At 37.5% G+C, this 25,584-nt stretch overlaps 1 protein-coding gene across 5 annotated transcripts in view; it reads left to right on the forward strand.

Annotated features, from left to right (window-relative positions):
* Window positions 1-25,584, forward strand: part of ELMOD1 (ELMO domain containing 1) — an 85,399-nt gene that overhangs the window by 21,408 nt on the left and 38,407 nt on the right. For 4 of the 5 annotated variants that reach the window (XM_055547778.1, XM_055547780.1, XM_055547781.1 and 1 more), the window contains 5 exons: window positions 4,075-4,170; window positions 18,665-18,810; window positions 18,948-18,976; window positions 19,960-20,057; window positions 24,253-24,382. In XM_055547778.1, coding sequence (XP_055403753.1) covers window positions 4,154-4,170; window positions 18,665-18,810; window positions 18,948-18,976; window positions 19,960-20,057; window positions 24,253-24,382 — 420 coding nt within the window. In that variant the 5' untranslated portion in view covers window positions 4,075-4,153. Of the gene's footprint in view, window positions 1-4,074; window positions 4,171-18,626; window positions 18,811-18,947; window positions 18,977-19,959; window positions 20,058-24,252; window positions 24,383-25,584 lie in introns of those variants that run through there. The other variant, XM_055547783.1, reaches the window with a different exon arrangement.

Raw genomic sequence — 25,584 nt, forward strand, 5'->3', positions numbered from 1 at the left:
CTGTACAACCTTCTAGACCAGCAACACTCACCAGGGGGCAGACACTACAAAACAAAAAGGAACTACAGTCCTGTAATCTGAGGAATAGAGACCACAAACACAGAAAGGTAGACAATAAGAAATGGCAGGAAAATACGTTCCAGATGAAGGAACAAAATACAACCCTGGAAGAACAACCAAGTGAAGTAGAGATATGCAAACTACCTGAAAAAGAATTCAGAGTAATGATAGCAAAGACCATCCAAGATCTTGGAAAAAGAATGGAGACACAGACTGAAAGGATACAGGGAATGTTTAATAAAGAACTAGACGCTTTAAAGAACAAACATAAATGAACAATATAAATTCAACACCCATTTATAATAAAGTGGACATAGAGGGAACATACCTCATCATAATAATGTCATATATGACAGACCCACAGCTAACATCATACTCAACAGTGAAAAACTGAAAGATATTTCCTCTAAGATCAGGAACACGTCAAGGATGTCCACTCTCACCACTTCTATGCAATATAGTTTTGGAATTCTGAGCCATGGCAATCAGAGAAGAAAAAGAAAAAGGAATCCAAATTGGAAAAGAAGAAGCAAAAGTGTCAGTCTTTGCAGATGACATAATACTATACATAGAAAATCCTAAAGATGCTACCAGAAAATTCCTAGAGCTCATCAACAAATTCAGTAAATTTGGAGGATACAAAATTACTACACAGAAATCTGTTGCATTTCTGTACACTAACAACAAAAGATGAGAAAGAACAATTAAGGAAGCATCCTGCTTACTATCATATCAGAAAGAATAAACTACCTAGGAATAAATGTACCGGAAGATACAAAAGCTATAAGATGTATTATAGCATTTGTATTTGTATTCTGAAAACTATAAGATGCTGATGAAAGAAATCAAAGATGTCACAAACAGATGAAAAGATATACCATGTTCTTGAATTGTCAATATTGTGAAAATGACTATACTACCCAAGACAATATACGTATTCAATGCAATTCCCATAAAATTACCGTTGGTATTTTTCACAGAACTAGAACACAAAAAAAAAACCTTAAAATTTTTATGGAGACACAAAAGACCACAAATAGCCAAAGCAATCTTAAGAAAGAAAAATGGATTCAGACTATACTACAAAGCTACAGTCGTCAAAACAGTGTGGTGCTGTCAGAAAAACAGAAATAAAATCAATGGAGTAATGGAAAGCCCAGAAATAAATGCACACAGCTATGGTCAATTAATCTCTGACTAACAAGACATTGAAGGTGGGAAGACAAGGGGATGACAGAGGATGGGATGGTTGGATGGCATCACCAACTCAATGGAGATGAGTTTGGGTAAATGATGAGTCTGGGAGTCGTTGATGGACAGGGAGGCCTGGCTTGCTGCAGTTGTCCATGGGGTCACAGGGAGTCAGACATGACTGAGTGACTGAACTGAACTGAACTGAAAGAGGTGAAATATATGATGGAGATACTATTGTCTCTTTAATAAGTGGTGCTGGGAAAACTGGACAACTGCATGCAAAAGAATGAAAGTAGAACATTCTCTAACACCGTATATAAAAATAAACTCCAAATGGATTAAAATCCTAAGTGTAAGGCCAGATACTATAAAACTCTTAGAGGAAAACATAGGCAAAGCATTCCTTGACACAAATTGCAGCAAGATCTTTTTTATCCACCACACAGAATAATGAAAATAAAAACTAAACAAATGGGACCTAATTAAATTTGAAAACATTTGGACAACAAAGGTAACCATAAATGAACTGAAGACAGCCCACCAAATGGGAGAAAATATTTGCAAATGAAGCAACAACAAGGGATTAATCTCCAAAATATACGAACAGCTCATGCAGCTCAAAAAAAAAAAAAAAAAAAAAGCACAAATAGCCCAATCAAAAATGGGCAGATGATCTAAATAAACATTTCTCCAGAGAAGACATACAGATGGCCAAAAACACATGAAAAGATGTTCAATACTGCTAGTTATTCATGAAATACAAATCAAAACCAATGAACTATCACCTCAAACTGGTCAGAATGGCCATTATCAAAAAGTTTACAACCAGTAAATGCTGGCATGAGTGTGGAGAAGAGGTAAATCTTATCTACTGTTGATGGGAATGTAAATTGGTATAGCCACTGTGAAAAACAATATGGAGCATTCTTTAAAAACTAAAAATATTACTACCATATGACCCAGCAATTCACTCCAGAGTATGCTCCCAAAAGATATGAAAGCAATAATTTGTAAAGATATATGCACTCAATATCATAGCAGCATTATTTACAGTTGCCAATATATGGAAGCAACCAAAGTGTCCATCAGTAGATGAGTGGGTAAAAAAGGATGTGGTATATATACACAATGGAATACTACTCAGCCATAAAAATGAACAGAATTTTGCTATTTGCAACTTGGAGGGTGTTATGCTAAGTGGAATAAGTGAATACCATACTGCATGATATTTCTTATATATGGAACATAAAAAATAAAACCAACTAGTAAGTAGAACAAAAAAGAAACATATTCAGATATGGAGAACATACTAGTGGTTACCTGTGGGAGAGGGATGAGGAAAGAGCCAGAGAAAAGTAGGGGATTAAGAGAGATTAATATAAACTACTATGTATATAACAAATAAGCTATAAGGATATATTGTACAGAAGAGGGAATATATTGAATATTTTACAATAAGTATAAATGGAATATAACCTTTAAAAATTATGAATCACTATGTTGTACATCTGAAACTTATGTAATATTGTAAATCATCTATACTTCAACTTGAGAAGAGACTGGCTTTTGTTTAGGCTGAGTTTCCACATTCCTAAGCTGTTCTAGTTGGTAATTGTGTCTCTACTGAAAGCCACTTGTCCACACATTTAGTTTCTTGCCTTGTCTTTGTTGCAACTAGTGTTGTTTTTCTTTCTCTCATTGAGGTAACTTCATTCTGCTGTTGCTCTCAGCCACTCTCTCTTCTCTATATGTTTCTTCATATCTCATCCCAATTTGCTGCTTTGTAGGCAGCTGCTGGTGTCCTTCCTTGTTGGAAGAAGACCATTACCTTGATATTGTGGCTTCTGTGAAAGTGTGTTGTAAACTGACATGCATGAAAGAAATATATAATTTCACCATTTTATTTAGAGTGCCCTCCAGAGATGGGGTTCAGTTCAGTTCTGTTCAGTTGTGTCCGACTCTCTGTGACCCCATGAATTGCAGCACACCAAGCCTCCCTGTCCATCACCAACTCCCGGAGTTCACTCAGACTCACGTCCATCGAGTCAGTGATGCCATCCAGCCATCTCATCCTCTGCCGTCCCCTTTTCCTCCTGCCCCCAATCCCTCCCAGCATCAGAGTCTTTTCCAATGAGTCAACTCTTCGCATGAGGTGGCCAAAGTACTGGAGTTTCAGCTTAGCATCATTCCTTCCAAAGAACACCCAGGGCTGATCACCTTCAGAATGGACTGGTTGGATCTCCTTGCATTCCAAGGGACTCTCAAGAGTCTTCTCCAACACCACAGTTCAAAAGCATCAATTCTTCGGCACTCAGCTAGGGACATATTATTCATTTGTTTCGAGTACTTGCTTTTTATCAGCTTTTTTTTTTCTTTTTTTAGCTTAAAAAACACCACCAGTTGCTTCTAGTTATTTTTTGAGTTATACTTCTGAAAGGCTGAGGCTGCCAGATTTAAGACCATCTGATATCTGGAAATCAGAATAGTTAATTTATTGGTTCTTCATTTTTATCTTTCATATAAATACTATTCTTCAAGATATAGGAACAGTATCCAAAATAGATGAAAAGTTTACTTTTGAAGAGATTGCTCTTGAAACTAACAATTTCTCCAGCAAGTGACTTGAAAGACATTGTGTAATTTTAAAGTGAAAGGCTTTAGCTTTAATCTCCACCCATTGAATTACATTGCTGTGTGGTCAGTTTGGTTGTTAAAAGTTTTGGGTACAAGCACCTTATCTGCTTACTAAGATTAGCAGAAATTTGGGGTTTGATTTTTCTAGCCCCATTAACAGTAAATATATCTAATTTCTTCCCACAGTTTACTTTGACAAAGGCAAATTTGGAGACAATTACTTAAGACCAGTTTGTATAACATCTGGATAATCAAAATAGTCACAATGAAGCACTTCTTGAGGTGAGTATTAATGGTTTCCTGGATGAGCCCTATGAAATGGAGAGACTTCCTTAACAATTAGTATAGTATTTCTGTTCACCATTTGTGATCCTATAAGCAGGTCTCTTTGGATTGCATGTAATAGCATTGTATTTTGGCTAAGAATGATTTGGCCATAGAGTTCCTTCTGCCAACTTTATATGCATATTGATGCTAGGAGAGAACACTTGCAAATAGGAGATTACAAGAGAATATAGGCACAAAAGCATGGGGCAGGTATACTTCGATGCTTTGTGTTTATAAAGCCCAAAGGTTTAGGTTTGAGGAATTAGTAGTCAAGGAATCAGTATAATTTGTATAGAATCATTTTCTTTGAAAAAAGTAATTTTAAATATAGATTTTGGTTGGCCAGCCAATCCATACAAGCATTTTCAAATCTTCATTTTTGGAGAAAAATATATATTCTAAGCTTTTGCTTTTCCTGCCTCAGTGATGCCTCTGAAATCTGCACTAATTTTTGGTTCCCTGAATATTATGCTGTATAGGGTGCTATATATGTTTGTGTATTTTAGAATGATCTTGTTTTATTTTGAAAGCCATTTAGTTGGACATATAGTCATAATTATTTTTAAGAGTATTGACTGTCATTCACAGTTCTATAAATAAAATGCTCAGAGAAATTTTACATTAAATTAAAATATGACAAAATAAAGTTAATTTGGTCCTGAATGTTACAAAATAAAACATACCTTCTACAATATTGAGTTTCTTTCCTGCAAGATGGTGACCTACTTATATTTCATATTCTCATCCCTGTTCTGGCTATTTTCTCTAAGAAAATAATTAGTTGGCTTATTTCTTTTAGGAAATGATTTAATTCTTTCAGTAGATGCAATTTAAGATTTTCTTTTTCCCACTGGTTTTCATTGCATTGTTATTTCTGGAGCACCTACATCATTTGTATGGAATTCACTATGTTTTGGTTGGCTACTGGTGTTTATCCAATCTTAGAATTGTGAAAACCTCTCAGAAGGTTAGAACTAAATTATTTACATACATTAGCATTTATTTTGTTGTACAGAATATTCCTCAACCTGTTTATTTTAGATGTGTAAAAAGATAGTATTTGAAAAATCACTGGGACATTTACCATCAAAGTATTTAACTCATACATTTTTGGTTGCCATGGCAATTAACCTATCTGTTTACACATTCATGAAAAATTAGTAACTATAAATCTCCCTTGAATGTAAATGTGGTGTTTTTTAGTTGTAGAATCATATTAACAGAGAGCTTTAATACTGGTTGAAGATTAGGAGTTCCTTTTGTAAAGCGGGGGGTGGTAGTGGTGAAGCGTGTACCAAGCCTTGAATTACTGAATTTCTTCTTCAATGTTTTATTTGTTTTAAAAAAAACTTGAGTGGCCTCAAAACCAGCCATTTAAAGAGAAATAGCATTTGTTTCTGTTAGATTATGTTAAGTTGCATAGGTATAGAGATTATATTTTTAATATTAATTTGTATTTTATGATTTAAAACCGATACAGTGATAAATCTACCACTCTAATTTCACACAGAGCAGCACCAAGGGTGATGGAACTGGCGTATCCCTATCAGTTATGTGTTCTCATACAAATTGTTCTCTTTTAACTTGGCACATTTGTTTTATAAACATTACTTAACATTGAAACTGAAGCTAGGATAATAAGCTACACATCAAGAAAGAAATGAGGATTTTCTCATTAATCCTTGGTTTTGAAATAACAAAAGGAAACTCAATCATCATTTCTTCTTAGTTAATTATTGCTTTTGACTTTAATTTTTGTTTTTAATTCTTCTTATTAAGTTATAACTTGTGTGTATTCATTATATGTTAATGTTTGTGGGATTTGGAGGAATAAGAGGGCAAGGAGCAAGAATCCTGCATCACAGGCCCTATCAGGTAATTTAGATTGCCTTCTGTTCCCTGTGGTCCGTTCCTACAGATGCTGGACAATTTGGCAATCTTTATATTGGAACTAAAGAGAAAGTTACATAAATATAACTTGAACAAATCATGTGTTAATTCCTGAGCTCAGCAAATATATTATACAGAATAAGGAGTTGACTTTCACTGAAGAGAAGTGGCATCATTTAAAAGTCTACAGAGTGATTAATCTGTCTACTTCTGAATTACTCTAGAATGAAGAATTTCTGAGGTCATGTACAGCCTCAGAAGAAATGAAGTTAATCTTAAAGAAACCAAGTGTGGGAAAAAAATGAGTTTTAACCCACATTTAAGGTCCATGGAGCCCACACTCTTCTCTCTGACTACCTGCTACCATCACATATGTTAATGGTGTAACTACTCAAAGCTTAAGGGAATAGAAAAAACATTACATGAGATATTAGAAATAAATGCTATAGGATTAATACACCCAGCTGAAGGGTGTGTTTTAAGTTGACATTAGATATGGGATATTGGATAAGTACCCCATAGTCACCCAGTATGACTTTAGCCATGATCTGCATTAAAAAAAACATGGGATAAAACTGAGAAGAAAGTGTGTTTATGTGTGATCAGAAAGAGGGGACACTTTTTGAGTCCAAAATAGAACTGAAGCTTAGAGTTTAGTTTATTTAATATATTTCATTAATTTCAATTCAATTGATGTTTATAATAGAGAGGACCTAACACTTATATCAAGATCTTTTCCTTTACTAGAATTTAGTTATTGAGATTATATACATTTAAGGTCACTGGAACGTTATTAATTTTGAATTTTTTAATAAAGGGGATGTTAGGAGTCACCCCATATAAATAATTGCTTCCAACTATTTCAACCTCAAGATCTCAGTTTCTTGTCATGGACCTTACTGGTTACTTTCCTTCCTTAAGCAGAAGAGAGGAAAATGAAAACATCTGCCAACCTCAAACCTCCATGGGAGAAACTGAGATATAGAGCAGACTTGTACTGGCTATGAAACAATAGAGGGAGAAACAGTATTTCCCTACTATGGTTAATAGATACAGGCTTCCAGTTCACAAAAATATCTGAAAATGAGTTTTAGAAGTCATTCACACTTGATTAATATCTTCATCCACTGATTGAATTAGTAACATTTAGTACTATTAATAATTCTAGTACTATGCCACATTTTAACTTTTGTTTTCTCTTCATAACAACTGTAATAAAACAGGAATTAATACTTCACTTTATAGCACAGGGCAAAAAGTTTATTAACAAAGTTAAAAAAAAACTCATGCAAAGCACACAGATATTGAATGCACGCCTATCTGACGTCAAAGTTTTTTTCTCTTAATATCTGTATCATGTTGTGTATGCCTGTTGTAAGGTATTCTGGGTGATACAAAAGTGAATATGAGGTGGCCTCTTCTCTAAAGTAGCATACCACTTGGTAACGAGATAAAGCCACACTTAGAAAATTAAGATGTAAGAAGGAATGTGATTGGTGACATGCTGCAGCTATTTTGTGACAGGACTATTCAGGGAAGGCTTCACTGAGTTGATGTTGAAGGAAAGAGATAGAGGATGTAATAGATGGAGAAGGTGCTATGAGCAAAGCCTAAGAAAGTATGACCAGCTGCCACAAGCATCAAGTGGTCAAGGCTTATTGGCTGTAAATCCTTTTTAGGATGAGTACAAGATAAGGTGCAAAGATAAATTTGGGGGGCAGTTCTTGGACACCTTTGGAAGCATGGCATAAAACAGCCCAGAAGCATGGTAACACTTTCACCAAGAAATAATATGGACCTTAAAGAAAAAGATGAACCTGAAAGTGAAAGGTAGTCACTCAGTCATTCCGACTCTTTTGTGACGCCGTGGACTGTAGCCCACCAGGCTCCTCTGTCCATGGAATTCTCCAGGCAAGAATGCTAGAGTTGGTTGCCATTTCCTTCTCCAGGGGATCTTCCCAACCCTGGGATTGAACCTGGGTCTCCTGCATTGCAGATGGATTCTTTACTGTTTGAGCCCCTAGGGAAGCCCTTATAGAAAAAGATGTCAGACAAAAAAAAAAAAAAAAAAGAAAATCTTTTTTCCTTGAAACATATGTCTAACTTTATCTTAGAGCCAGATATCTAGTCCATTCCTTCCATTATGAGTAGCTTGTGCACAGTCACACAGTTTTGAGGGTAGATTTGAAGTCAGACTTCAGACACTTTCCTATTTAATTGGGTAGCATTTCCATTCAGCACCAACTAATTTCCACTGCTTTTGACGGGCTGAAGGTGCAGGTTCATGTAGTTCTTCCAGAATTTGACTAGCCTCACTTGAGACTTTAACTGAGCATATTTTTTGGATGTTGAAGCAAAGTCCTGAAAAAATGGTAGATTTATGGTGCACCCGAATACCTCTCTCATTGTAGACTGGTACTTTTAGCCATAGTTTTCTCTTTTTTTTTTAGGACACATACATACACACCACATATGTATATACATACATAAATATACACATGTATACATACATATATATATATCTATGTATGTGTATATATTATATATAGACCCATACAGAGGTACACAGGTTTACACATATATATTTCAAATTATTTTGTTTCCTGTATTAAAACAAAGTATCCATACCGTTATTGGAATATGTTAACCTGAATAGTTTTCTAGGCAGTTTCCTGTAGGTGATCTCATCAGAGCTTGCCATGACATGTTTTTTGAACCTGCAATATTAGTTCTCCTGCCCTGTCTGTTTGCTTTCCCAGGTTAGGGACTTTTTCAACACTTATGTCTTCGGATATATGCTCTGTCCCTTTCTCTCTTTTCTCTTTCTGGGACCCATATAATGTGAATGTTAGTATACTTGATGTGGTCGCAGAGATCTCTTAAACTGGCCTCATTTGTTTTTCTTCTCTGTTTAGCTTCAGTGATTTCCACTACTGTGTTTCCAGCTCACTGATCTGTTCCTGTGTCTCATCTAAGCTGCTGCTGCTGCTGCTAAGTCACGTCAGTCGTGTCTGACTCTGTGCAACCCCATAGACAGCAGCTCACCAGGCTCCTGTCCCTGGGATTCTCCAGGCAAGAATACTGGAGTGGGTTGCCATTTCCTTCTCCAGTGCATGAAAGTGAAAAGTGAAAGTGAAGTCCCTCAGTTGTGTCCAACTCTTCGTGACCCCCATGGACTGTAGCCCACCAGGCTCCTCCGTCCATGGGATTTCCCAGGCAAGAGTACTGGAGTGGGGTGCCATTGCCCTCTCCCTCATCTAAGCTACTGTTGATTCTTTCTAGAGTATTTCTTATTTCAATTATTGTATTCTTCACCTCTGTTTGGTTCTTCTTAATATTTTCTAAATCTTTATTAAAAAATTCTGATTTCTTACTCTGTTCATCCAATCTTCTGCCAAGTTCTTTGCACATCTTTAAAGTCATTAACTTTACCTCTTTATCAGGTAGATTGTCTATCTCTACTTCACCTAGTTCTTCTGGGGTTTTATCTTGTTCCTTTGGAAGATACTTCTCTGTCATCTCATTTTGCCTGATTTGCTGTTTTTATTTTTATTTTTTTAATATAAATTTATTTGTTTTAATTGAAGGCTAATTACTTTACAATATTGTATTGGTTTTGCCATACATTGACATGAATCTGCCACAGGTGTACATGTGTTCCCCCTCCTGAATCCCCCTCCCACCTCCCTCCCCATCCCATCCCTCTGGGTCATCCCAGTGCACCAGCCCTGAGCACCCTGTCTCATGCATCAAACCTGTACTGGCGATTTGTTTCACATATGATAATATACATGTTTCAATGCCATTCTCCCAAATCATCCCTCCCTCTCCCTCTCCCACAGAGTCCAAAAGACTGTTCTATACATCTGTGTCTCTTTTGCTGTCTTGGCATACAGGTTTATTGTTACCATCTTTCTAAATTCCATATATATGTGTTAGTATACTGTATTGGTGTTTTTCTTTCTGGCTTACTTGACTCTGTATAATAGGCTCCAGTTTCTGCTGTTTTTATTTCTATGTATTTGAAGGTTTGTTTTGTTTTCTGACCTTGGAGAACTGGTCTTTCATAGGTGATGTCTTATGTATCCCAGCAGTACACTCACCTCTTATCACCAGAGCTCGGTGCTCTTGGGGTGCCCCCTATGTGGACTACATGCATCCTTATACTGTGTGTGTGTTAGTTGCTTAGTCGTGTCTGATTCTTTGCAACCCCATAGACTGTAGCCCACCAGGCCCCTCCGTCCATAGGATTCTCCAGGCAAGAACATCAGAGTGGGTTGCCATTTCCTTCCCCAAAAGGAACTATAGAAAGAAAGAAAGTGAAGTCTCAGTCGTGTCCGACTCTTTGCGACCCCATGAACTGTAGCCTACCAGGCTCCTCCATCCATGGAATTTTCCAGGCAAGAGTACTGGAGTGGGTTGCCATTTACTTCTCCACCTTCTACTGCAGTGGGCTGAATACTGTAGATGGTCTGGTAGGCATGGCTATTCTTACCTCTCACCCCTACCCCTGCCTTGGTCAGTTGGTTGCAAAGCCTGCTTTGTGCAGAAGCTGCTGGCAGCTGGTGGCAGGAATGGGTCACAAGACAGCTCGGTATAGCACTTTGGGGATTCCAGAGGCTAGTGTTGGCCCTCTTGTGGGTTGACCTGGGATCCAGGACAAGTGTTTGTGGGGCTGGGGGTCTTTGATCAAATGTTGGCCTGCTGATGGCCAGAGCCTGTTCATTACATGGCCCATTGCATGGCCTGGAGTGTCCCCAAATAGTTTCAGCTCATTGGTGAGTGGGCCTGGATCCCACAATGACTGGCTGAGGTGTCCAAAATGTCTTAGAACGGGTATCCTATCAGCCTGGGGTAGGCAGAGCCAGGTTCTGGGTTCTCCGGCTGCACAGCCCTGGGGGTCCTGGAGCTGATGTAGGGTGGTGTCTGTGTGTTGCTGGGTGAGGCCAACTCCTGACACAGCTGGCTGCAGGGTCTGGGGTGTCCCAAAGCTTGTATAATCCCACTAGTGATCTAGGGGCTGGATCCTAGGGTGCCTGGCTGAGAGGTCTTAGAACTGGTGTTGGCCTGCTGTTGGATAGGCTGGGTTGTGACATGTTAGGCTGTGGGGGTACTGCCGTGGTCCTGGAAGTGGTGTTTGTCTCCTGGTGGGTGAGCCCTGGTCCTGGGGTCTCAGGCTGTAGGACCCGGGGTCCTGGAGCTGGTGTCAGCGTGCTAGTGGGCAGGGCTGAGGCCCTGGGGTCCTAGGGCTAGTGCTGGTGCCCTGGTGTGTGGGGCCAGGTCCTGGGCCCTCTGGTGGGCAGGGGGTTTAAGGCAGTAGTCCTGTTGGTAGATGGGACCGTGTTCCCACCCAGCTGATTGCTTAGCCTAAGGCATCCCAGTACTGGTGCTGACAGGCTGGTGGGTAGGGCCAGGTCCCAGAGCTAATAAGTTCCAGGGAGGATTCTAAAATGTCACTTGCTGGCACACATGTCCCTATGCTAGGACAACTCCCCATGATGGCTGCTGCCAGTGTCTGTGTCCCCAGGGTGAGCTCCAGTTGCCTCCTGCCTCTCCAAAAGGCTCTCCAAGATCAGCAGGTAGGTCTGACCCAGGCTCCTTTCAAATGACTGCTTCTGCCCTGGTTGCCAGAGCATGTGAGATTTTGTGTTGTTGTTGAGTCACTCAGTCATGTCTGACTCTTTGGGATTCCATGGACTGTAGCCTACCAGGCTCCTCTGTCCATGGGAATTTCCAGGCAAGAATACTGGACTGATTGCCATTTTCTTCTTGGAGATCTTCCTGACCTAGAAATCAAACCAGCATCTCTTGCATTAGCAGGTGGATTCTTGACCACTGAGCCACCAGGGAAGCCCCATGAGATTTTGTGTGTGCCCTTTAACAGTGAGGTCTTTTTCCTACCGCTCTCCGGGTCCCCTGACTGGCCTTCAGACCTTAACCTTTTGGTGATCATCTTCCTGGTACAGGATCCCCAGACTGGGGAGTCTAATGTTGGGCTTGACCTCTTTGCTCCATGTGGAGACCCTCTGCAGTTGTGATTGTTCTCTCATTTGTGGGTCACCTACCCAGGGGTCTGACTGTGCCTCATCTCCACCCCTTCTACCTGTCTTCTTGTGGTTCCTTCTTTATATCTTTAGTTGTAGAAGATCTTTTCTGCTAGTCTTCTGGTCTTATCAACTGTTGCTCTGTAAATAGTTACAAGTTTGGTGTGCCATGGAAGGAGGTGAGCAAAGTCTTCCTACCCTGCCATCTTGGTCAGTCCCCTTGTCTAAATGCTTCCTAAATGTCAAAGCATAATGTGTTTGCTGATTCCCTTATAAATAAACTAGTAAGTATGTTGTCCAAATAGAAAAAAAACCCTGAATTTTAAAAATAAATCTTGTAAAATGGATGGATTTAACATTGTTTTTAATTAAATAGTGATCTCATTAGCAATTTAAGAGAAGCTTATGTCTCTCTTCTTTGAAAGGAAAAGAATAAACCATTAATTTATTATTTCAGTTGTACCACAGTCAGCTATTGCTCCCTAATCCCTCATATAAAATGTCCCTGGAATTAAAAAATAGTGCCCTTTACTATAGCAATAGCATTTGGAATAATGTCTATCCATGATAGATTTATACCCACTAATTTTAGAAGGCAGCATGTCTCTTCAGATAAAGAATGATGGAAAAGAGCCAGGGAGGGATTTCCTTGCTGGCCCAGTGGCTGGGACGCTGTGCTTCTACTTCAGGGCATGCAGGTTCCATCCCTGGCCAGGGAACTAAGATCCCATATGCCACAAGGCCAAAAAAAAAAAAAAGAATGATGGAATTCCATCCAAGGGGCTGCACACTGCCTCACTTCTGCTTAATGTGGGGGAGATAATCTGTTTCTCTAGAGGCCCACAAATGGTTTATTTGTATGATTTCACATTTCTAATCCATGTATCAAGTCCTCCAGAGCCTCTTTTCCTATGGATTCTCATTATTTAGAAGGGTCCATTTACTAGGCCAAATACCTGTTGACGAGTTAATTTCCAACTGACTGCCAGTGCTCCTAATGGAACTTCAATAGAGCAACTACAAATTTTTAAAATGTCATTTCAGAAAGTACATATGATGTTGGAAACATTCAGTAGTCTGCTGTTCTTTATGGCCATTCAGATGAAAAGTATTTCGTTTAAGAAAGTTGTTTTGATCCAAGAATTGTGATTATTTTGTGTGTGTCTTTCCTCACCAGTAGTGTACTTCTTGTTTATTATAGGATTCCTTCAAGCAAGAATTAACTTTCAGTAGCAAATTCATTGAAACTGTTCAAAATAAGCTACTTTTCTCTTCCTATTTCAAAAGAAGATATCAGAATCACAAATTTAAGATGATGGAGTAGTGTACAGGTACCCACCCACACCCCCACCCCACAAGCAGGGGACTACAGGGTCCTAGGTACACCTCTTGTTTTCGAGGCCTTATCACTGCTGAATGGATTCCTCTAACAAAGACACACAAGACAGGAGCTCACTTTTATTTGGTAGAGATAGGATTCATTTTGAATAATTTACATTGGGTGGCTATTCTTGTGCAAACTAGGGGATGAATGTTAAATGATAAAAGTGATCATTTTGCCTTATGGAAGGACATTGCTGTGAATTCAGCCATAAACTTCACTCTGCAGCATATTAGTAAATAACAGTAACAGAAAATGCTGGAAATAGAACATGCGTAAGTAGCTCTTGTTTATTTATTCACTTTTTGCTCCTGGACAGGGGCGTGAACCCTGGGCACTGTATAAGTAGCTGTATAAGACTGTACAAGTAGCTCTTATGTTAAATCAGATTCTTCCAGTGCTTAAGCAAGGCATTCATCTTTGAAACTGCAGTAGCTCCTTTTGGAACATGATCAAGAAGCTGTGATTGAGAAAAGAGAAACAAACACAAAAAACCTGCTATCTGTACATATAGTTGTTAAAAATAGGAGATGGTGGGAATTCCTTGACAGGCCAGCGGTTAGGACTCTGTGCTTTCAGTGTGGGCCTTGGTTCAATTCCTGGGCAGAGAACTATGATCCAGCAAGCCATGCAGCGTGGCAAACAAACACACACACAAAAGCACACACATATGAAAGAACAGGAGATGTGACAGTATTTTCTTTTTTTAGTCCTGAGAATTTGATTGTTAAGTTCCTATACAATATAGCAGAGCTTTACAGTAGTGATTTGAGAATCTTCCAGAAGAACTAAGAAAACTAAGGATAGTGTTATGAAGAATAAAGCAAACTACTTTTCCTAAATAAAACTAAGACTGTTGGTTTGATGATTCAAGTTAGGAAATAACAAAACAAGCTGCGCTTTAAACCCTCTGAACATAGGGTTCAGGTGGTAAAGAATATATGGCAGTAATTCTTCTAAGAATAGGAACAGAAGGATAGCATTAAAGAAAGCAAATGGGATCTGCCACACAGGTATATTTGAAATGCCTTCACTCCAAGCATGCGGTCAGAAAGGAGATAAAATTAAAAGAAGGAAAAGTACTATAAATCCAAAAGTTCCTATTCCTAAACACAGAATGGAAAGGGACATACCTTTCTCCCTTTCTCCCTCCTTCCTTTCTTTCTTTTTTCCTAAACCAACTACTGATTAGCTTCAGTTCAGTTCAGTTGCTCAGTCATGTCCGACTCTTTGCAACCCCATGAATCGCAGCACTCCAGGCCTCCCTGTCCATCACCAACTCCCGGAGTTCACTCAGACTCAAGTCCATCGAGTCAGTGATGCCATCCAGCCATCTCATCCTCTGTCATCCCCTTCTTCTCCTGCCCCCAATCCCTCCCAGCATCAGAGTCTTTTCCAATGAGTCAACTCTTCGCATGAGGTGGCCAAAGTACTAGAGTTTCAGCTTTAGCATCATTCCTTTCAAAGAAGGAATTCCTTCCCAGGGCTGATCTCCTTCAAAATGGAGGAGATCTCTTAAGGTTGGATCTCTTAAGAGCATTTAAAGACCCACTTCTTAATTTCTTCCTTTTCAGGGTAAACATGACAAACGACTTTAACATTCTTCCCAAATATTTAATCATTTTTATTGTTCTCTGGACCTTAAGCAGTTTTTCCACAAACTTTATAATTAACACACTTAAATAGGTTCAAACATTTAAGGAATGATCTCCTGGTAGGTGGCATTTGATGATGAGGAACAACCATCCTGAGGTGCTCATATGGAGGTTTTGCTGATCTGGTCCTTTCATGAGGAAGCAATTTGGGTACTTGTTCTCATCAAAATACGGCTTCCAAATTAAGAGGTAGCACTGATGTTTCCTTCTCTGACCATGCCTTAGGTTTATGATCTAAATGCAAAATAAATAGTATCTGGCAAAACATGGTTTGATCTGATGATTGGCTGGAAAATACCTCACATAGAAAGAAAGTACAGTGCCTACCATAAAAAGCTGGTTGCTTAATGAAATATTTATGGGCATGTTGGCCAATTAGAAAAACAAGGGGAAAAAAATAAAAATATATCCTGGATAGTATTGATAAATAACATAATTGGACTATCAGCCCAGAAATTATGAAAGGGTAAGGAAGCAGTGTATAAAAGTCAGTGCCTGTAATGCAGGAGACCCAAGTTCAATCTCTGGATCTGGAAGATCCCCTGGAAAAGGGAATGGATACCTACTCCAGTATTGCTACCTGGAGAATTAATGGACAGAGGAGTCTAACAGACTACAGCCCATGTGGTCACAGAGTCAGACACAACTGAGTGACTAACACTTTCGCAACTGAAAGGAGCATTTCTCTTTCATGATTTGTGATATTCTTCCTGTGATTATATGAGAGAGTTGTGATGTACTTTATAGAGCAGTGAGCCCTAAGAAATGAGGCATCATCTTTAACCCCTCATTGTGGGTTTCCACCAGATGTTGTTGTCTTTGACAGTGTGAATATCCTCAGGGGAACTGAAAAAAAGAAATGCATAGAACTTGATATCTTTTCTGTCCTTTTGTGTAAGATTGTCTGATGCAAAATAATTCCCCAAGCATTTTCTTCTCATATGCAAGGAGGCCAGTGGGAGAAATCATAGATGGGCTATAAGCCACTCTACATCTGACTGCTTCCTGCCACCTAGAAGGACACCTCTAGGTCTCAAGCCACATCTTTGTATAGATCTGATGAAGAATTTGCATGGGGGAAATTTTCTGCAGTTTAACTTAATTGGCTTGTACCTAAATAGGGTGAATACAAAGATACTCCTTAAACAGTAATTAGAACCTTTTCTCTAGGCAGATTTAGTACTACAAGAACCTGATTATTATGCAGTCCTAATGTATGGACTTAAAAGAGGCTTCATCTGAGTAGCCGGCCCACATGCTAGACAGACTTTACAGGAAGTTGCACATGGGTACCATAAAGGCAGATATCATGGAAAGCTTTATTTTTGACTTAGTAATAGGATTAATGCCAACCAGTTATTAATATCATTACCATTTGGCTGATAACCAGTTAATAAGGATATTGCTCAATCTTTTCTTCTGTCATAGCTATCCAATAGTTGGAAAAATAGAAAATTTTTTCAAGAGAGCGAGTTGAAGTTGTGTATAATTTCTTACTCATCTAATTAAAATGTTCCGTTAATTATTTTCAGGGTTACGTTTTTTAGAAGCTGGTAATCTAAATCTTAACAGATCTTAGAACATATTTGACTAAAACAGTTGAATTGCAGACTTCACAACACAGTAAATCCATTTTTTTGTCTTTCAGTAGAATCTGACTTCATATAGAAATTTCATATCTACTTGTTTGTAGTGATTTTTGGTGATCACTGTTATAACTTTCTTTTTTCTAAAAATAATGTATACATATTAAAAAAGAAAATTACTTAACCAGAAAAGCAAGTAAAAATTACTCATAATTCCATTACCCAGACAAACCTCTGTTAACCTTTTTGTTGAATATCCTGCCAATCTTTTTCTCCTTGTTTGTGTATCATCATTAAATTTTTTGTTTTATTTATTATAAGAAAAGATATATTATTCCATACATGTTCTTTGGATATTTTATATTATTAGGTAGTCTAGAATCCAATTTTATTATCTACAAAGGATTCTCTCATATTTTAGTGTAGCAGTTTTGGTTACTTATATGTTTCCTCTGTTCCCTTTGCATTTATATGATACAAACTTCATGCTTTTGTACAAGTTAGTTTGTTGGAATTGTTGTTTTTAACTTAAGCTGTTCAAAGTATTGGAGCCAGAGCAATTGAACAAAGGAACACAGTTAAGGTATTTGTTCAAATCAGGGATTCATCACATCACTGAGGCTTAACTACACTAATTAATTAGTTAACTACACTAATTCATCTGAATGACCCTGGATCACCTTATGTTAGAATTGGAGGAAATCAGTGAACATGTGAGAAAAATATCTTTTAGAAATGACACCAATAAGAAGTATTATAAATAATTCTGCCTTTTAGGAAAATAACTCTACCTTCTAGGGAAGCTCTAGTATTCAAAGAAGATGAGTTGAATACAAGTTCCTGGATAATAAATCTTTACCTCTATAGCCTGAGTCATTTGAGACTCCGAACAGTATCATGAAGTAGTAGACATATTAAAAACTAAATATGTGGACTTACATATTAAATATGTAAATATGTAGATTCACATATTAAATATGTAGACTCGTATTAAAAGCTAAAAGTTGCCATAAAACGCAAATTCACATGTGCCAGAGACATTGTGGATAAGTACATGATTGGTGACAATATATTTTATAGTTTGTCCCATAAAGTATAGTTCCAATATTTTATTGGAGTGAGATAGGGTGTACAATGAAGAAAACTTTGTTTAGCAGGAGCCCAGAACAAACTTGTCAAGAGGGGGAGATTTTGGAGAGTTTAAATCAGAGAATGTTGGAGAACCAAAGGTCAACATGCTTGTTCAGTGAGCTGATAAGGAGGCATTCTGGCACATCCAAGAAGTACTGGGATTGGTCAGCAGAAAAGACAGGTGGCCACACAATCGAGCCTTAAAGAGGACAATAGTACCAAAACAAAAGCAGAGGAAAGGAGAAAAATGGGAGCAAGGGAAGAAATAAACAGCAGCCAAAAAAGGCACCAAGGAAAAACTGGAAATTTACTAGGGTGAGCTGAGAGGCTATTCATGGAGGCAGAAGAAGAGAGTTGCTATAGCATGTTCTTCCCCATGGCTATAGGAGAGACAGCTTCTAAAACACAGGGATTCTGTATTCAAGGTACTGATTTGTTTTAAAAATATTTTTAGCCAAAGGTAGGAAAAGAAAGGATTTCCATGCTTCACTCTCTGTTGGTGTATCAAATTTACTAGAATAGGCATTCGGGAGCTTGCTGTCATAGTAGGTATGTCCTTACAGACCTAGGGCTTCACTCCTGATGATGGATTTTGTAGCTACCTCAAATAAAGTAACATGGGATTGAAATAATGAAATATGCGTGTGAACCCAAGAAGTCTAATGGTTGATTTTCTTCTGGGCTTGTTGCTTGCTGGTGGTGGCTGCTTTCTATTCTCTTCCAGAGTTCTGTTGGAAGAGTGCTGTCTTTTATTTTTGACAGAATGCTGATCCAGGTGTGCCTGTATTTTTATTGTAAATTTTTGTGGCGTTGCCTGAAATTTGTAATGAGAAAACTGACTGGAAGATGTGAACTGCAACGAATCTGTTATAATACCAAGCCTGGAGCTTCTAGAACCATGAAAATTGGTAAGCATGAAACAAAGAAGTAAGCAAAATGTAGGCTTTCTGTAATTGAGAATACAGTGTTATATTTCAGTACAATAATTGTAAACCACTTGTAAAAGATAATATTTGAATAGCTTTTAAAATTATCTCTTTTCCAGAAACATCACTGAGAGATTCAAAAAGTAAGGTAAGTAAAATTGTTTCTGTATTTTTCAGCAACTTCTCACTTGGAGGCTTACCTCCAATCATCCAAAAGTAAGAATTTTAAGAAACAAAATATACCTCTGGCTATGGGCTTCCCTGGTGGCTCAGATGGTAGAGAGTCTGCCTGCAATGCAGGAGACCCAGGTTCAATCCCTGGGTCAGGAATATTCCCTGGAGAAAGAAATGGCAACCCCCTCCAGTATTCTTGCCTGGGAAATCCCATGGACAGAGGAGCCTGGCAGGCTACAGTCCATGCGGTCACAAAGAGGTGGATACAACTGAGTGACTAAGCACGTGTATACTAAGGCAAACTGAGAAGAAAGAATTTTTTCCCATCACAAACCACTGTGCTTTTTGTCTAAAAGCAGGTACTCATGAATTTCCAGATAGATTTATGCTGCACATACTACTTCATTGTTGAATTCATCCCTTTTTATATCTCATTCCAAATCATAAATATTCCATGGAAATAAGAGAAGTGTTATCTCTCTGCTACTTCCTAATATCCAAATCATTTAACTTTATACTCAAGATTTTCCAAGCCACTATGCTAGCTTTATAGCACATAGTTAAGCATCCACATAAGAAATAAAAATTTGTTTCTTAAGATTCTTGAATATTTAACTTTGATATCCTTAAGACTGTATCTCCCATGTACTTCACACAGTCATAGACATATACTCATTAACAATGGAAACCATGTGTATTCAGTGAGAAAAAGAAAATATAGTATTTCTACGTGAGTAACTTGAAACAGATGGAAGTGGTAAAAAAAAAACAAGCTTATGTATTTTTGTTTTATGTTTATTACCTTATTCAGAAAAACACCAAATTTACTAGAATTTAAAGACTACATGAATTTTTGTTTTTAAGCTTTAAACAAATATTTGATGCCCCAATTTAATTAGACCCCACTTAATATACTAGTGTTCATGACAAGGGAACTGATTTAAACTTGTTTTCTAGCTATTACAGACTTCAGTGAGTGTTCATCCTGATGCTATTGAAAAAACTATAGACGACATCATGGAACTGAAAAAAATTAACCCCGACATAAATCCACAGTAAGAATATGTTCATTATGTTATAAATATAAAACAGAAGTCACATGCCACATACTTAGTATTTCTCAATATTCTGTTTCTAAATACTTTCTCACATGTGCTTTCTCTCTCTCTCTCTCCTTTCTCTGCCCCAGATAATTATCTGCATGTTTTGACTTTCAGGTGAAAAATAAAGAAAAAAGATGCCTTTTTCATATTTGTAAATAGCAGCAACTTTGTAATTCTGTTGTGATTTATGTTTATGCTCTGAGGTGCAAAGAATGTAAGAAATCTGATGGACACCCTTGATATCAGAAGAGGAAATAAAGGGAGCCCATTCATCAACAGTCACTCCATATGCTGCCTATGTTTTACATTAACAGTAAATGTACAAATTGTAAATGTGCCTGAGCTGACTCTGCTCTATGAAGAATATTTCTTCAGTTCATGACAGGCTGTTAATCTTGGATACAGTTATTACCTGCTTGTGAAGAAGACAGACATGTGTGGGAGGAGAGATAACTTTTATATGAAGACTTTAGAATTTTGTAATTAGTTGTCTTGGAAGTATTAAAATGCATTTGGCAATGTACATGACATTTAAAATTAGCTTTATATTTTCCACTGGGTACAGGAATTTTTCTGTAAAATTTTAGTCTAAGGATATTGGGTAGAATAAATTCTGTATGCAGATACATTCAGATACAGTTTAGGTAGGTAACAGTCAAACTGTCATTTAGATGTGCATACTTAAGAACTTCAGATGTTACATTCAGAGTGCACTTAGCATAGGTCTCTATGTTGGAGGGATTCTAGGTACTAGCTAATTGCTCATCACAAAACTCCATTTCCACATGGTATCCATAGCATTCTTCTGCAGATGCTTCAGCTAATTAGCTGCTTTGCCTTATTCAGCTTTATTAAATGTGATTTAATTATATAGTAAATGTCTTTTTGAAACCTACTGACTTATTTCTCTGAAATGGTGGTAAGAATGCAATTCATTTAAAATTTAAGATTACATTTAGGCATGAGAGATATATTAGACCTATAATCATACTTAGAGATTGGGTTAGATTTAATAGCAAATCTTTTCTGTCTCTTTTATGAAAGTTATATATTTCATTCAGAAGCGGTTCCTTACCATCTATTCTTTTGATTTCCTTTAGGAAGAAAAAACTTTTATAGGTAGTATTTAATTGCGGTTTTGGACCATGAATTTTAAATCATTATAACTGGGCTTAAACACAGCTTCATTAATCAAAATAGGAACCATTACAATCAACACATTTTTGCCAATGAAAAATGTTTGTTTATTCCTGTAGCATAAAAACCCATGCTTTGGGATTTGACAAACCCTTGGAAAGCGTTTTCTGCCTCCTGCTGATTGTAGAAGCGTTTTCCTTGCAAAAAGGTGTTGAGTTGCTTGAAAAAGTAGTAGTTGTACTTTGAAAGGTCAGGTGAACATAGTGGATAAGCAAAACTTTGTAGCCCAGTTTGTTCAACTTTTGAAGTCTTGATTGTGCAACATGTGGTTGGGCATTGTCGTGGAGATTTGGGCCCTTTCTGTAGGCCAGTGCTGGTTGCAGGCATTGCGGTTTTCGATGCAGATCTTCAATTTGCTGAGCATACTTCTCAGATGTAATGGTTTCGCCGGGATTCAGAAAGCTGTAGTGGATCAGATCAGCAGCAGACCGTCAAACAGTGATCATGACCTTTTTTTCATGCAAGTTTGCCTGTGAGAAGTGCTTTGTAGCTTCTTCTGGTTCAGCCATTGAACTGGTTGTTGCCAGTTGTCATATAAAATCCACTTTCATCACACATCACAATCCAACCGAGAAAAGCTTTGCTGTGTTACATAGAATAAAACACTTCAAAATGATGATTTTTGATTTGCAGTCAGTTCATGAGGTACCCACTTATTGAGCTTATTCACCTTTCCAATTTGCTTCAAATCCTGAATGACCATAAAATGGTTGATGTTGAGTTCTTCGCCAACTTCTTGTGTTAAAAGGGTCAGCTTCGACGATTGCTCTCAGTTGGTCATTGTCAGCTTCCAGTGATGACCATTGCGCTCCTCACTTCCAAGGCTCTCATCTTCTTTGCAAACCTTGAACCACCACTGCACTGTATGTTCATTAGCAGTTCCTGGGCCAAATGCATTGTTGATATTGTGAGTTGTCTCCATTGCTTTACAATCCATTTAAACTCGAATGAGAAAATTGTTCAGATTTGCTTTTTGCCTAAACATCATTTCCACAGTGTCAAATAAATTTAAAATAAAAAGCATCTAATAAGTCATTAGCAAAAAACCTAAAGCAAGAAATGTGCATTAAAATGATGTATAACATGGCCACATTTATTTAAGACTGTATTCCAATATCAAATGGCAAATTTCAACAATGCAGAAATTAGGGTTAGGGTTAGGGTTTAGGGTTACGGTTAGACCCTGACCCAACAGATTGTATTTTACAGCCGAATATGAATTTTAGTGTTTTTTTTTTTTTTCCAGTTTGACATTGACAAGATGTGATCTTTAAAAAATTAAATATTTTTCTGGAAAAAAAATCAAGAAATAGAGCTGGGGGAAATACCATGTAATCTATCAATCCATCACTACTATTAACCTTACTTTGTTTTATACATTTTTTCAGGTGCCACTTATGGTGGTGGTAAGAATTACTACTGTAAAATTGAATTGGCTCCCTTGTTCTCTTTTTTATTTTTCCCACTCTCCTCTTTCCTCCAAATTAACTGTCTTCTCTGTCCTCTGTTGATTTTCTGGGTGATGAGTACCACTGTGCCTTTTTCCTACGTTTAAATATTGGATTTAGGTTTTTTTTTAAATTGAACATTCAGTTTTATATCAGTTTAGTGTTCTGAGTTATCTAACACTGCCCTTTGTGTTTGAAATAAACATACAGTCCTAAAATAAGATTTTGTATTGCCCTCAACTTTGAGTTAAACTCTATACATCTCTTCCCTCTCAAAAAAGATGGTTATGACACTGTCGTTGTGATTATGATGACCCCCCATTCCAACAAAAAATGTTTAAATTTAGTGAGTGAATTAGAAGTCAGAGTATACTGAGCAGTAATTCTTGGCTTGAATCATATGAAATTGCTATTGTTGAATCACCAAGTTGAATGACTATAAGGAAACTAGCAGCCATCAAATGAATACAGGAGGGTAATTTATGTAACAGTAATTTATGGAAAAACAGGATCTTGGTGAGTATTTAGTCACCTGTTTAATGAACTCGTAATGTTATTTGACTGCTTAAGGAGACTCTATTTCACATTTTGTGTTATAGGAGAGAAAAACAGCTTTCAGATCACAGGAAATAATGATCATCTCTATGTCATGCTTGCCAGATTGATTTTGTTCCAGTGATATGTTTTAAGGGGACTGATAAACAAACTGTATATTCAGAGAAGACTGAGCAAGATAGTAAAACATCTGAAAACCATGTCCTATGAGAAGGAACTGCAGAAAGTGGGAATTTGAGATAAGACCCTGGAGATGAGACTGGAAGAAAGAATTCATCTTAAAATTAATAGACATGGCAGGGAAATGTGGAAATATATTTTCTCTGAGAACAGCATTTGAACCATTTTGTAATAAAGCACATTTGGTTTCAGCATAAGAAAAAGCATTCAGACAAGTAGAGTGGTTCGAATGGAATGGGAAATGTAAAGTAGTGAGTTCTTTCTCTTGGCATTGCCTTATCTGTCAGGGGTGCTTGCAAGCAGAAGTGTTTTAATTTTTGTTGCTTTCATTTGTTTTGAAATTTCTCTTACCCCTAAGCCCCTGGGACGATTTCTTTCTCTCACACTAAATAGCTGCCCACACACACCCTTCTGAAGAGTTTCTGATATATCTACCTAAGGGAGTAAAATAATCCCTAAGAAACTATGACCACCTGTATTTTCTACATCTTTCAAGTCACCTGCATAAAGAGCTCCCATGTTTTTAAGCCATATTATTGCAATTTGACTTAAGAAAAGACTGGAATGAGAGGTAAATTTTAACTGACTTCCACAATTGTCCATGTGGAGTTTCAGTTAAAAATTGTGCTTCTATTAGATCCTATTTGAGCAATTTCAATATTATATAAATATGAAAAGCCCTATTGTACATACATGAAGTGAACAAACACCAAAGAATATGTTTTGTTTTTCTTCATATGTGTTTCTTCTGTTTTTTAACACCTTAGATTGGGAATCTCTCTTCAGGCTTGCCTTCTGCAAATTGTTGGCTACAGAAACCTTATTGCAGATGTGGAAAAACTGCGCAGAGAATCCTACGATTCTGATAATCCCCAACATGAAGAAATGCTTTTGAAGGTTAGTCCTTGAACACATTTCAGTTCTTCACTTAGGTCAGCTGTTTGTCAAGCCCCTGCTGTGTGCTAGGCACTGGTCTGGACATGGGGGAAACCAGGGTGAATATGACACGAACACTGAAATAATAGGTAAAGCCTACCTTTTCTTGCTAGTTCAGATGTTGAAGGTAAATTTTTCAGTAGAAAATCCATGTGAGAAGTTAAAGCCAATTTTCATGTGTAATCTAAAAAGGCATCAGAGGTGATTTATATGGCCTCTCACATTTGGCTCAAGTTTAGATTATTTAGAGCTTCCCTGGTGGCTCAGATGGTAAAGAATATGCCTGCAATGCACGAGGCCTGGGTTTGATCCCCGGGTTGGGAAGATCCCCTGGAGAAGGGAATGACAATCCATTCCAGTAATCGCGCCTGGAAAATTTCATGGACAGAGGAGCCTGGTGGGCTACATACAGTCCATGAGGTTGCTAAGAGTCAGCCACAGCTGAGCAACTATAATACTTTCACATTCACTTAGATTGTTTAACTGTGTCGAAAACCAATAGAAATAGCATTTGTCAAAGAGTGACCTAGGATTTCCACTTATGGCTTTTAGTAGATGTCAAAGAAGATGAAGTTGGTTTCTGCTTCCACAATAGCTCCCTGGGGAAATTACTGAAGCTCTTAATGCTGATTATTTATTCATGTAACTTGGAGAGTATTAAAGAGTAGGTAAAAGTTTATATATGGTGTATTAAAGCTGTTTGAAGAATAATACGCTGTTTTAAACACTCCTTCTTGGCTGTCAAAGCAAAATCTTAAAAATCTTATCTGATCTGATACTGTATTATGACACATCAATAAAACTTTAAAAAATGAAGATAAGTCTTTAGAACTACTCATCTGAAATGTTTTATAAATTCATTTCTGAAAATAGATGCTCTTTAGGTTGGAGTGCTTCTTTGTCCTTTCCTAGAATTCAAAATGGCAGTAATGAAATTGGAAGAAAACAGTTGTTTAGCCGCTTTAACTTATTTTATTGAAAAATGTAAATAGAAACTATAATTTGAAAAGTGTATCCTTTTGTGATTTTGTGTGTACTATATACTTTTGTGTATGTATATGCTTAAGCAGATGACTCATTTATCCCTACTAATTAGTGCTAGATCTGATGTCAATCATTAAAAGTAACAATAGTTTCATTCTTAACAATAGTTTCTTCTTTTT

The sequence above is a fragment of the Bubalus kerabau genome, chromosome 15, assembly GCF_029407905.1.
Source record: "Bubalus kerabau isolate K-KA32 ecotype Philippines breed swamp buffalo chromosome 15, PCC_UOA_SB_1v2, whole genome shotgun sequence".
NCBI classification, from domain to species: Eukaryota; Metazoa; Chordata; class Mammalia; order Artiodactyla; family Bovidae; genus Bubalus; species Bubalus kerabau.